Raw genomic sequence first — 14,892 nt, forward strand, 5'->3', positions numbered from 1 at the left:
TTCTGTATATGACCTCATGTGAAGAATCTTTAAATACTGAATAGAATTCCTGTATGTAACTTTCATTTTTAAATTGGTGAAAATCAGAGAGGTGAAAGCAATAGAATACAGTACATGGTGCTGTACTGTGCTTAGTCCTGTCTGACTCTTTACAACCCCATGTACTGTAGCCTGCCAGGCTCCCCTGTCCATGGGGATTTTCCAGGCAGGAATACTGGCATGGGTTGCCATGCCTTCCTCCGGGGGACCTTCCCAACCCAGTAATCAAACCCAGGTCTTTAGCATTGCAGGCAGATTCCTTATCGAGCCACCAGGGAAGCCCTATAAAAATAACTATAGTACAAGGCAAAATATGTGAAGTATGATAAGAGTTATAAGCAAAAGGAGTCACACTGGAGAGAGATTTTTACCCAGGGGCAAGGTTTTCTTAATAGTATCTTTTTATTTTGAGTCATTGCACATCACTCCCATGTACAACCATACTCTAAGTTTAGGAAAAGATCATCAAATTCCTGTATAAAACTCCAAAATATCAGACCTGGGAGGGATCCTAGAAGTCAACTCCCATCATCTCACTCCCCTCCTCCAGTATTATTGTTTGTCCTCTTAATGTACAGATACTGTAGATTGGATTACACAGGCTATATCAAGCCACTCTTATTTCAGACACTCAAAAATAAATCCTACTAACTGTACAGCTTCTTCATCCTGGTGAGAATGAAGACAATTTTATTATAGATTCTTCAGCTCAAAAAGGAATAGCCCCAGTATTATGCAGATTATAATGATTCAGCAGCTGATAATCTCTGAGAATTTTCATGCTCATATTTTACCACTGAATCTAGAGAATGAAAGAAGAGAAATAGGGAGAATGTCGTCAGAGGGTCAAATACATGGAAAATGATGAGGAAGCAGTCTGTCTTAAACTGGACAGAAGAGTAGTGAAACTGGGACTAGTAGATACAGTGGTAAAATTGCAAAACTGCTTAAATATCTGGATGGTGATTTAATCCTTTAGAGAGACATGGGAAGGGATGATTTGCTGAGCAATAAAGATACAACAGGGAGGGACTGAGTGTGAAGCCTGAAATCAAAGTTAAAGTCAGAAGGGAAATTAGGAGGGTAGATAATGTTTTTACTTTCATACATTTTGAGTTAAATGCTAGAGTGATACATCTAGGCTAAGAGATGGTTGGCAATAAAAGAGAGGATGAAGAATAAAAAGGCAGAGGTGGCCCTGGCCTTGTGAGCAAAAATAACAGCAACACCTCCTGAATCAATGCTGTTACTCTGGGCACCTGTGTTTAATTTGAAGGTCTCCATCCCTCTTACATTATGAGACCTAATGAGATCATGGCTGGAGGTGGTATGACTGAACTTTTTGTGGCTGAGTTATACACATCACTGTTTTATCCCCTGATCTTGGTGATGAAATCATTGTTTCGAATTGAATCAGAGTTTCACTATGGCTGGCATGCAAGTTATTATTCTCAGTACACATTTTCCTCTTTACCAAAAATGGTACTAACAACTTAGAATCCTATTAATCTGTGGAAAACAAAACGGAAAGAATATGAAAATCACTTTAAATCTCTTCTGGAAAATGACTTAGAAAAAAGATGTTGATGTCAGTTTTCTAAAATTCCAGATTAAATTGTCACTCTTTAAGTAAATTTTAGATTGAAAAATTATAAATTTTTTACAAAATATATTTTAAGTTTGGGAAACTGGTTAATTATATTTCGAAATGCTGGTTTCCCTCTGTCAGTAAAGATAATAAAAATAATAATAAACAAAGGCCATTGTGGCTTATTTGGCTGAGTTGGACACGACTGAAGTGACTTAGCAGCAGCAGCAGGCTCAAATTTAGGACACTAGTACTCTGACTTCACTAAGGTATTATCTTCCACATACAAAACTGGCACAACTGAATTAAGCTCACGGAAAGAGGTGACATTTGTTCTTAACTTTTATACTCTTCTCTCTGGTTAGTCTCCTACCCAAGAGCATGAGCGTCTCCATTTAGCATGTATGCATGATTTATAAGCATGGATTGAAGAAAATGTCTTTTGACCTCATGTTTGTGGTTTAGATTCTACTATTTGTTAGAAATGTTGCATTGTTGAAAGTGAAATTCAGCGGATAACAGTGGATACGGGATCTAGTTCTAGCTCCATCATTGCACTTATCATGATTTTGGAAAACTGTTTTCCTAACACAATGTCTTACTTTCTTCTATAAAACAAAGCACAGTGCCTTGAGCATAGTAGGCATTCAGCATATATTCATGGCATTAAATACAATAGTGTATCTGTCAGGACTCTGGTAATACTAGCACAACTTCAACTTCGGCTAGCTTCCACACTGAAGAGAATTTATTGGTTTATATTAACAAAGCCGAGGGAAATATAAAAGTGGACCTAGCTTCAAGAATGGCTGGAATCAAGCACTCAGATACTTTGAAGACTCTAGCTCCTCCTCTGCATTCTTTCAGATCAGTTAATTCCACTTAACAGGGACATGGCCATCATCAGCTCTTATATCTTTATATACCCTTGTGACCAGAAAGGAAAGTATTCCTTTTGCTTACGTTTAGATGTAAAAATTCTAAAGCTGAATTCTTGGTTTGGTTGGGATTGTGGTTAGTACCCTTGGACCAATTAATGTGCCCAAAGAGTGAGTCATGCAGAAATATGACACAGACACAAACAGACACCTGAAATTGCGTATATGGAAGTTCATTGATGACTTTAGGCATGGTATACCTACAAATATAAGATATGTCCTTTTATTGAGACATTTCTGTTTCTTCCCACATTAGCTCTGTAGAAGCTGTTTTTAGGAGTAAAGGAGGTCAAAGCAAGGGATCTCCATGTTTTCACAGACCTGGCTCAGGACTCTACTCCTACTGCAGAGTCTTCAGCACTCCCATGTCTTCTGAATGGACACCTGGGCCATCTCTGCCCCTAGAAGGACAGTAAAGACTTGTGTCTCATGCAGAGCGTGATGCACATTTCTGGGAATCAGGAAACAAATCCCTTGCTCCTGCCGGGTGGTTTTATCACCAAACACTCAATTGAGGGAGAACCTCTCTCAATATAATAATAAAAATGGCTTCTGTGTCTTGTTTGTTGTGTGTCAGATGTTGGTAGAAGCTCCTGAGACCCTGTGACTAGCATATCTTCTCTTAGTTATGTTCAGGGTGATTGCTTGAATTTGGCCATAATGACGCATCTATATCACAAAACTGGCTAATGCGATGGATCAGGACTCTCTCCCTCCCATGAGGAGCCAGTTTTTAACATTTACCAGCATGTGTCTTGGAGCTTCATATGTTACCTTGCTTAATCCTCATGAAAATCTCATGATTGGTATTGTTATCCTCATTTTAGAAATTAATTTAAAAAATGGAGAAAAAGTTTAAAAACACATAATGCATTGCTTGTTTGAACCTGTTTGCCTGTTGCAAAGCCCATGCACTATACTCTAGAAAGCAGCTAACAGTGGTTTATCTTTTCCATATGTATATGGAAACAGTTCTTCTGTTTGTCATTTGTCACGTCAACAAACACTGAAATGTTAGCTCTTCTGGGAAGAGGAGGTAGTCCACTGATACAGTGCCTTCACTCTGCTGAAATCTCTGGCTGCACTGAGGGAATGCTTTTCTGTGTTTCTTTCACTTCTTGCTGCAGGTGGTTCATTGGGGACTGGTTGGAATGTAGCAAGACTTGTGATGGTGGGATGCGCACAAGGGCAGTACTCTGCATCAGGAAGATTGGACCTTCTGAGGAGGAGACACTGGACTACAGTGGTTGTTTAACACACCGGCCTATTGAAAAAGAGCCCTGCAACAACCAGTCGTGTCCCCCTCAGTGGGTGGCTTTGGACTGGTCAGAAGTAAGGAAATCTGAGGCTGTATGTTTTGAGATGTCTTAACTATCAATACCAAAGCATTTAATATTAAGGACACCTGAGCGTGTGAGCGTCTTAGAACTTAACAAGTAAGGACTGCATAACAGTGAATTTGGCCATGTTATACTTTTTTTGCTGCTTGCCAGGAACTAAAAGTTTTGGGGGTCAGGAAACTCAATGAGAAACTAGTAATCAATTTGATTAAAAACAAGCCTGAAGTGAATTTGAGAGACTATTATAGTGAGTTAAGGTATATATACATATATATACCTTATGTATATTTTTCTCTTTTTTTTTTCCTTTTTCTTTGCTATTATTGAACAGTATTTATAGGCTCAAAATAAGTGATATGTTTATCTTTTTTTTCAAAGTAATGTTCAAGCCTAACTGTATTAACTCTTACATATGAATTTGTTAATTGATTATCACATATTATATATCTATATATGTTTTAATTGCTTCTGTGGAAGAAATATGGATTTGAGGGTTATAACATATCAAAAAGTCAAATTCAGATTTTATCATTACCTCCACTTACATGATTAGTGAGGAAGATTTGACTAAGATAATGTTTTTCTGGCATACATGTAAAAAGTCAAATATAATCCCAAACCCTCAGAGAAATGGTCTTATGAAAAATGAGGTAAGAGGTAGAGTTAATTGATTCTTCATTCTGCATGAGACATACACATATACATATTGTACCATCCTCTATTTTTCCTAAAGAGGAACTGAATCTTTCTCAAATGTTGTTTAGTGTTAGAAAGGATGAGTATCTGGCTATATAACTAAAGATCATTTTTCTAAGTTAGCAAAACAGGATGCATTTCCTGCTGGAAACATTGTGGTACTTGCTTTAGGTATTTCCTGTAGACCTCATAAGTTTGTGAAAAAAATAAACAAAAATAATTAAACACTGTTCTTTAGGAACCTATGGATGTAACTTTTCTCCCTGTGAATCTTACTACTTGAGTAGCCTTATTTTGCTAGAGGGCTGGGGTGGAAAGAGAGACTGTATTTAAGATGGTACATGGAAATGGAGATTCTGACCAGTTGTGGTTATCTGTGGAATCTTTGGGAGAAGTTGGGAGCGTTCTCCCAAGTTTCCTAAGGCCATAGTCCTTCTTCAGTAATTATATTCTGCCTACCTAACTTTTATTTGTGTTTCAATCAAATGTAGAGATATTCCTGGTATTATTCACTCAGTGGTTATGGAAAAGGTATAAACTCTTCTGTTACCTACAGTGAGTGGATTAACTCCTAAATTCATTTGGAAGATAAAATCCATTGATAAAGAAGAGACATTTTATAGAATTGTACATGTTAGTAGTTGTTTTAGTTGCAAGTCAGTGCCCAAAATCCTTGAAGAAATTCATAAATAGTTGTTGATAATGATGGCAACATTGTTACTGGAAAATCATAATGGGAGACCTGATGATTGGCTGCAATGTTTGAAGGGTTTTAAGCCAACTCAATAAGTATAATTGGGTGCTTTCTAACCTTATTGGGATAGGGACTAAGGAGAATTCAAAAGAATCTCATAAACTTGGGAAAATAAGGAATATCTATGAAACAACTAGAGAATAACATAAGACTGTGTTTAACACAATGATGGATTGTATAAGTGATACAGAAATTCAGAGCTAAGAAGGTCAGAATAGCTTGGGATAGAATCAGAAGGCTTTTCAGTTGATGAGAGTTGAACTGAATATTGTAGGAGTGTAAAATCTGAAGTAGGGAAGAGAACTGAGAAACTGGAGAAGTATTCCTGATAAGAGAAACAACTGAACAAAAACACAAAGAATATGTGGTGAAAGTAGGGTGGGAGGAAAGGATTTATTTTAAAGAATAAATGGAAGATAAGATTGAAAAAGTAGTGATAGGTTAAAGCAGGCTTGAATACAGAACTTTATACCACATCATTCTTCTGCAAAAAGTAGAGAAAAACAGACAAGTTCAAAAACAAAAACTAGAAAAAAACTTCTGCCAATCACTAAAACAGCAAAACCTTCTCATGTGCAGACTCACTTCACATTGGTCTCAGGACCTACATTTTTCTGTGTCATTATATTTTTATCTTAACATAAAACACCAAATATTATCACCTTAAAATATACATTGTGTAAACTACTGTATATTTCCATTTCAAATACCATTTTAAGATTTTCTTCCTAATTCAACCTCATGTAGGTTGTGATTACCCTACTCTTAGCATTTCAATTCTCATCTCTCCAGTCTTATAAGTGACTTGCTCAAATGGCTGTATGAGGCTGTTAGGCACTCCTGGAAGCTGCCTGAAGAAATATATGTAAGTGAAGGGGACTTCTAATCACATGTCTGCTATCTCTTTAAGATAGCTGAGTCAAAGCTTAGGGTAGAGAAGTAGAGCCAAGGGCATGGAGTACACAGGTTGGGACTATCACTGGCCACCCCCCCCACCTTACCCCACCCCCCCCCACCTTACCCCACCCCCCCCACCTTACCCCACCCCCCCCACCTTACCCCACCCCCCCCCACCTTACCCCACCCCCCCCCACCTTACCCCACCCCCCCCACCTTACCCCACCCCCCCCACCTTACCCCACCCCCCCCCACCTTACCCCACCCCCCCCACCTTACCCCACCCCCCCCACCTTACCCCACCCCCCCCACCTTACCCCACCCCCCCCACCTTACCCCACCCCCCCCACCTTACCCCACCCCCCCCCACCTTACCCCACCCCCCCCCACCCCACCCTCACTCCCACCAAAAAAATTTAGTGGGCTATTGTCTCTCTACAGGCAATGCAGGAAAACTATTCTGGGGTAAGCATGAGTCAGGAAATCCTGCCATTACCATCTCAAAGATTCTAGTTGAACATCATCAATACCATCATGTTGATCTTTTTGTTCTGGAGGAGAGATGATTTTTGCCCCATTCAGTCTCTCCTGTGTATTTTCCAAAGGAGAGGGTATACTCTCACCCTTCCACTTCCCTTTACCACAAAACCTACCTCTTCTCCAGATGAATTAAAAATAAGAAGAAGGAAATAACATTAAGTGAAAAAATGTTTGAGTAGCTATGGAGAACAAGGAGCCTGATCTTCCCAGAGGAATGTAACATCTCCCACTAATGAAAAAAGGGGGTCCCAGCAGAAGAGCAGGCAGTGGTCAGTCTCTTTCACTTTACTTTTGCAAAGATCGTTTCACACAATATCTTTCTGACACACCCATGAAAACGTTCCTCCTTTTTCTGCCCCCTTCCCACTTCCAACTATCAGCTGTCTGAGCTCTGCTAATCACAAGGGTGAAGTTCGACTGGTGAAAACATGTTGCAGTAAGAGGAATGTACCCTCTGACCTTTTTCTTTTCTTTGCCGGCTGCTCTCACATAAAATTTCCATTGTTGCAAAGCCAGGAACCATTTTCCCCATCAGTGAATCCCACCCCATGCTTATGGCAAAAAAAAAAAAAAAAAAATTCAGCCAAATTACCTTCGTGGAAAATGACTTTTCTGCAGTCTTTTGTGGAACTAATGAAGCCATGGCTTTCCCATTTCCTACAATCTAGCCTCACTCCTGGGATCACCCATGCTATGTTGGACTTAAATGGCTTTCTGTTTTTGCCCTCTCTTGGCATGTTACTCTGAAGGCATTGCTGTGTACTGTGGATGGACTCCAGCAATCCTTAGCCATTCTTTTGATGTATAAGAATGGTTTCTTTTGACTTCCACAGAGTACCCATTGAAAAAGGTCTGTTTTTTGTACTTATTCTTCGACAAGTAGATGACTAGCATCATACTCAATTGACTTTATGGGGTTTACATTTAGGTAGCATTACTTCAGAAGGATGGGGGTGGGGGAAAATCTACCTCCAAGTCATTCTTTGTTTTAGTAGATACTTGTACTATCACTGTGTTTACTCCTAGGTTCTACTCTGGTGCCATAACTAAGTAAATTAAACCCTCTTATCCAGAGAGATTTCAGTCTAACCCCAAAATGTTAATGTTTCTATCCTTTGTAAGTGAGAGCCAGATTATTTTCCCTGGTGTGGTTTCAAAATTTTTTCTGCAAAATGTGTTTTTGCTTCTTAATCGTAAAATGTTAAACTGAAGTACAAATGTATCTCTCGTAAAAATCACCATCTATATCCAACTGAGATGAGAACAAAACAATAAATGGTCTGATCAGATTTTAAATAATTGTAAGATTCTGATTATATGAATAAAAGAGGAAAGATAGATATTTATCTGCAATAAGGAGAAATAGAAATAAGTTTACTAAAGAATCATTCTCCACTGAATTACCTTCCGCCCAGCTATTATAAGAATGAATTGAATGGATTTTGATATTTATAACTAGACTTTAGTCTAAAAAATGACTTTATTACTGAACTAAGTATTCAGTTTCTAATTATTTCTAATGAATTTTACTGCATACTCAAAAAATGTACAAAAATACGCCCTTTACATGAGTACAGACTAATATTGTCTCTAAAAAATGCTCTGAATCATTCATGATTAATTTACTGCCTACTAATCATATGCATAATCATGGTTACTCTTGATTTTCTAGGATTTCTTATTTTGGGGGTAACTAAATAAAACTGAGGCTGTCAGACAGATAAACATCTTTATTCATCAGAAGGCTAGAGAAGCGAAGATGAAATGCAGCTTAAATAAAGAAGAGGGACAAAGTAACAATAAAAACAAGCTGAGGGATGTCTCTGCTTGAGCATCGCTGACATAAGGTCAGAAGAATTTGCAGGATGAAGCCCTACTTAAATCAAAGCTAGTCTAAGTGACATCCTTGTGCCTTTATTATTTTTTACAAGCAATTTTTAAACAATTTTATAGTCACCCTCTAGAAGAGTTGAGATGATGACTATAGACATGTAATATTCATGGCTAGGTCTTCAGGGCTTGGGGCCATTGTATTCATTGAATCTTAATGTAGTTCTCAGTCATTCACTATTTTGAGAATCCAATTGATTATCTCTTTATTTCCAGTGCTATAGGATAGAATATCCATGGCTTACTTAGTGGAGCTTGGGCTATAATTTTCTAAAATTATTTCTTGTTTCAATAGAAGATGTTGTATGTTAAGCTTTGCATATAACTTCACATTGTCCCACAGAGGATTTCTACTTATCTTTCAGATCATTATCTTTTTCAGAACTGCCATGTGAATTTATCTGCACTACTCAATACTTCAGCTTCCCACTAACAAAATGAGTATGAAAACAGCACTTTGTGAGGTTTCTGTGAAGATTAGGTAGATTATGGTATGCAGAGGGCTTAGAACACTTAATAAATTTCAGTGTTGCTTTCTCATTTTATTCTTCTCCCTATTGTCATCAATCTCATTTGTTTTGTTTTGTCTCTGGTTCCCTGGGGACTTCTCAAACCCAAATGAATGAATCGTCTGTCTTTGCATTGTCTGCTTCCCCTAATTGTAAACAGGACTTTGGCACAGGTTCTTAGGGAACACTGCTAGATATCACCACAGTGTTCAAATAAGAGCAGAAGCTTCTTGCTACTGTAAAAAGATATTAGAATAAACAAGAGACTTATGTCCCAGGCTTTAATTAACTTTACTTTTTAATTGAAATATCGTTGATTAACAGTTTTGTGCAGATCTCTGCTATACAACAGAATGACTCAGTTATACCCATATAGACATTCTTTTATCTGAGGCTTTAATATGTATACATATGCTTTTAAGATATGAAGAGAGAAAGAGAAAGGCTTGAGTGCATTTTTCAATAAATTTTCCCAATATAGAAAATTAATCATAGCCTCAAAATATTTACTGAACACTAAACTGAATACTAAATACTAATTGGAATTCCTGATGCATCCTATATGTCTCTGCTCATATCCCTAAAGTCTGAAGTACCCCTCTATCCTTTTGTATTTTACCTCATTTATTTTTATAATAATTAATACTTATGTATTCATGAGACTTTGTTTCTATGAAGGCTAAGAGCTAAAATATGGATTAGAACAGAAGCCTTAGAATTTAGTTCCAGTTCTACCATTTGCTATCTGTTTAACCTCAATTAAGTTGTTTAAGCTTCCTGTAAAAGGCTCAAAAATATATATGAGAATAATGTATTGAACGTATTTTGTGAACTGTGAAACTCTAGTGGAATATAAAGCAGTAGGATTATCATTAACAATAATAATATTAAACATTAAGAGAGTGACAGAAATTCTCTAAAGCTGTGTCTTCTAACACTGATAAATGGTAGAAGAAACTTGTGTGAAGTCAAGAGGACCAAACACAAGGGGGGCAAGCTCAAGAGACTCAAATCAAGGTTCTATTCATTCTGTAGAATGCATGATTGCAAGATACTGTCACATGTCTTAGTTTCTTGAAATATAAAGTAACATGGTTGTGGTGAGGATTAAATGAGATAATATATACAAAGTTCATCATGTAGGGTCTGACATCCAGGAAACACTCAGTAGGTGTTAACATTAGGTCTGCCATTTAATCGCTGCATGTCTTTGTACCAACCACTTACCCTAAGGTTGTTTCTTCCTTTAAACATAATTGTCATCTCATAGGATTTTTGTGAGAGCTTTGTGAATTACAGCACTTAGCATAGCACTTGATGCCTATCCCTTCTCCAGCAGATCTTCCCAACCCAGGAATTGAACTGGGGTCTCCTGCATTGCAATCAAATTCTTTACCAGCTGAGCTTCTAGGGAAGCCATTGATATCTAGATTATTTATTAAATGGCGGCTGCTATCATAATTAGTTATTAATAGCAGCGGTAGTCATAGGAGTAAGTCTCCCCATGTGGCTTAGTGGTAAAGAAACCGCCTGCCAATGCAGGAGATGAAGGAGACTCAGGTTTGATCCCTGGGTCAGGAAGATTCCCTTGGAGTAGGAAATGGCAACCCACTCCAGTATCATTGCCTGAAAACTTCCATGGACAGAAGAGCCTCACAAGCTGCAGTCCATGAGGTTACAAAGAGTCTGACACAACTGAATACACACACACACACACACACACACAGAGTCATAGAAGTAGCAGCAGCAGCATTAGCTTTATGCCTATTGAAGTGAATCTGGAAAGGTAAGCAGAGCCTTCCTATCAGTGTATAGTAAGCATATTTAAAGAGTTTGAGTTTATGTAGGATTTTTAAAAAAAATCAAAATAGAACATAATCAGATATGTACTTTAGAGAGTGGATTGAAGTAAGACAAGAGCAAGAAACAGGAGACCTGTTAGAAAGTCATTGCAACATTACATGCAAGAAATGATGTTTGTTGGTAGGAGGGTTCGTGGCAGTGGAGACAGAGAGAAATCAACAGATGTGAGAGAGGTTTAGGACTTCAGTTAATAGAACCTAGTGATTGATTATGTGGGTAGAATGAAGCTGCAGCTGGAAAGAAGGATGTTGACTTGGCTGTAAAACATAATAACAGGGATCAGGAATTTCTCTCTTGACCTCTAAATCCCTAACTAAAGCCTTTTCTGGAACCATATTGGAAAAAACTGGATGTTATTCTCCTTCAACTGTATCTTAATTAAATGTTTTCTAAGTTAGAGGAAATGCACTCTGTTACTACATTCATTGTGATGAAGAGTGTTCGTGGGTCCTTGATTTACACATGAAAAAATTGTATTATTTTTCTTTCTCTCTGTGACATGTCACCAGTTCAAGATTGCCCCTGGCAAAGCCACTCAGGGGAGTGTACATTGTTCCTTAAGACGTTCCCAGCCCACAGCTAGTAGGTCTTGATTTACCTAAAAATAAATCAAAACCATCATCTTTCCAAATATATTTATATTCTGAAGATATTTCCAAATATCTTTATTGAGTGCATTCTCAAAGTCCTCTGTTGGATCCTGAGGATGGGGTGAGGATGTATATGAAGATGAAGCAGAAATGAAATAATTTTAAGCTTATAGTCTGATAGAAATGAGAGGGCATATGAATTCATAATCATAAAATAGGCAGATGATGACTAGGAGCACAAGAATTTATATATTCTTACATTCTCTGTAATGTTACTTATTATGTTCACTTGTCTATCTCCTGCATTAAAACCATGAGCTGCTTGAGATACAGAGTTTTTCATTCTTAGGTCTCCCCTCCCCCTACAGTCTACACTACACTATACTCTAGTGTAGTTCCTATAGGAAATTTGGTAGTAGTTTTTGAATGAAAGACGTAGAAACAGGGCTTCAAAATATTGTGGGTAAGGGTCTCACTTCACTGAGAAGTACAGATTTTAAGGAAAGGCTCAGATATTCAGGGGAGAAAGCTGGAGGACTTCAGTCAGCCACCATGTTGAGTAGGTAACTCCTGAACAGTAACTCTAGAGCACTCCAATTAACTTCAAAAAGGTAAATAATAGACTTTGTGACAGGAAGAAGGATCTTTTCCTCAGTGTGAAGAGCTTACTGGTCCAACTAAAGAATCATCAAATTCATTATGTTTAACTGATGGACAAGGAAGAATCCAGAGATTCTCTGTGCAATAAATCTTTATCTGTGATCATGTATTCTTGGCTACTGCATACTAAGAGTGCATTTAGCCTGCTATATCTCCAGGTTCCACATCCACAGATTCAACCAACTGAAGATCAAAAATATTTTGGAAAAAAATTCCAGAAAGTTCCAAAAAGTAAAACGTGAATTTGCCACACTGGCACCTATTTGCATAGTGTTTATATTGTATTAGGTATCATACGTGATTTAAAGATGATCTAAAGTTCACAGGAGGATCTGTGTAGGTTATATGCAAATACTGTGTCATTTTATACAAGGAACTTGATCAACAGGTTTTGGTGTCCTCCAGGGTCCTGAAATTGTTCCCTGCTGATACTGAGGGCCACCTGTACACATCTGAATCAAACCTTAGCTTGCTTCACAAAGGTAATTTCTCATCGCCTGCTAGTACCCATAAGAATTTTTTTGAGAAGACTACACCTCAGTTCAGTTCAGTTGCTCAGTTGTGTCCGACTCTTTGCGACCCCATGGACTGCAGCACACCAGGCCTCCCTGTCCATCACCAACCCAAACCCATGTCCATTGAGTCGGTGATGCCATCCAACCATCTCATCCTCTATTGTCCCCTTCTCCTACCTTCAGTCTTTCCCAGCATCAGGGTCTTTTCCAGTGAGTCAGTTCTTTGGATCAGGTGGCCAAAGTATTGGAGTTTCAGCTTCAACATCATTCCTTCCAGTGAACACTCAGGATTAATCTCCTTTAGGATGGACTGGTTGGATCTCCTTGCAGTCCAGGGGACTCTCAAAAGAAACCAAGAATTCCACATTCCAAAAATCCATAGCATCTTACCACAACTGAATATGGCCAAGGATAGGGAAGAGTCAAAAGGAATAAACCTACACACAATAAAAGAAGATAAGCTGCCAAGAAAAGCAAACTCTGGATTTAGCTCTTAAAGACCTTAGGGCAAAAGATAGAAGTTCTTCTATTTAAAAACTTAAGGAATTTTCATATCTGTTAAGACTTTGCTTAAGATTTAGTACATGTGTATGTTGTTTACTCAAATACACATTTAGTTGGAGAAAGATTTTCCTCAAATTTTTCTCCATCTTTAGACTATCGTTATTCATTAATATTTGTTTTATTTACAGTGCACTCCCAAATGTGGTCCAGGATTCAAGCATCGTATTGTTCTGTGCAAGAGCAGTGACCTTTCTAAAACATTCCCAGCAACACAGTGTTCTGAGGAGAGCAAACCCCCTGTCCGCATCCGCTGCAGTTTGGGCCGCTGCCCTCCTCCTCGCTGGGTGGCAGGAGACTGGGGCCAGGTAAGGTGGTTGGACTGTGGGCCCCTGCTGAAGCAGCACTGTGAGACACTTGAAGTTCCTGATTGGGTCATTACAGGGGCTCACGACACGAGCAGCAACACACAGACCTAGGGATGAGATGGGAATGTGAAAAGCGCGCAGGCGGCAGCAGTCACGTGCAGACACCGAGCCGTGTTCCTCCCGCCTGCACACTTCCCATGTTCACCTGCTTCTTGGATTCTAAGATTTTAACTTAAAGAGAAATCATCTAGATGACTAGAGATTTGAAGAAGCTACCAGAACTTTGGCTTCTGCTGCCAACTCTCAACTATTTCAAGAACAAATCAGTTAACACCATTTTCTTAATTTTCACACTAAGAAAATGAATCCTCTTAACCTCACAGAAAACATGTCAGGATCTTAATTAGGTTTTATCTTTTTTTTTTTTAATGGCTGCGCTGGGTCTTCATTGCTGTGTGCAGCCTTTCTTTAGTTGGGGTGAGCAGCTGCTACTCTTCATTTTGGTGCAAGGGCTTCTCACTGCTGTGGCTTCTCTCGTTGCACAGCATAGGCTCCAGGCATGAAGGCTTCGGTAGTTGTAGCACTCGGGCTCAGTAGTTGTGGCACATGAGCTTAGTTGCTCCACAGCTTGTGGGATCTTCCTGGACCAGGAATCGAACCCATGTCCTCTGTACTGGCAGGCAGAGTCCTATCCACTGTACTACCAGGGAAGTCCCTGTATTTTTATATTGATTGGATTCATTTATATTTTATCTTCCAATTCCTATTTTTTTCTTTCTCAGTTTTAAATTATGTTATCTTGCTGAAGGTCCCCTTTAATCCTTTGAAAGCAAATTGATTTATTTGAATAGAAAGAAAATTAAATATTGTTCTTTTGAAAGTTGAAAAGGAAACCCATTTAGGTTATATTAAAAAATAATGCTCCAGAAAGTAAATTTCTAGTGAATCAATGCCCTTTTCCTGTGGTTTTACAATTAACCTTGTAGCTAGTTATTTTCTAATATCTGAGAGCCCAGGTAAATCATAGTGGCATATAACTACACCAGCATGATTTTGTCTGTGCTCTGGGCCTGCCATTACTTAGTAGGAATGGCATTTCATAGAATTACCAAAACTGTGGCCAAAATGCATTATCGCTAGGGTGTAGCTATATCTACAGACCTCTTTGGGGAGTGGGCAAAGATTTTCAGTCTCTGTTAAGGCA

The 14,892-nt window shown here is 38.5% G+C and overlaps 1 protein-coding gene across 1 annotated transcript in view; it reads left to right on the forward strand.

The window, feature by feature from the left end:
• The window catches only part of ADAMTS6 (ADAM metallopeptidase with thrombospondin type 1 motif 6), a 275,958-nt gene that overhangs the window by 245,685 nt on the left and 15,381 nt on the right, over positions 1-14,892 (forward strand). The window contains exons 21-22 of the mRNA XM_052659189.1: positions 3,693-3,897; positions 13,512-13,688. Coding sequence (XP_052515149.1) covers positions 3,693-3,897; positions 13,512-13,688 — 382 coding nt within the window. The remainder of the gene's footprint in view (positions 1-3,692; positions 3,898-13,511; positions 13,689-14,892) is intronic.

This window comes from Budorcas taxicolor, chromosome 20, assembly GCF_023091745.1.
Source record: "Budorcas taxicolor isolate Tak-1 chromosome 20, Takin1.1, whole genome shotgun sequence".
In the NCBI taxonomy this organism is placed as follows: Eukaryota; Metazoa; Chordata; class Mammalia; order Artiodactyla; family Bovidae; genus Budorcas; species Budorcas taxicolor.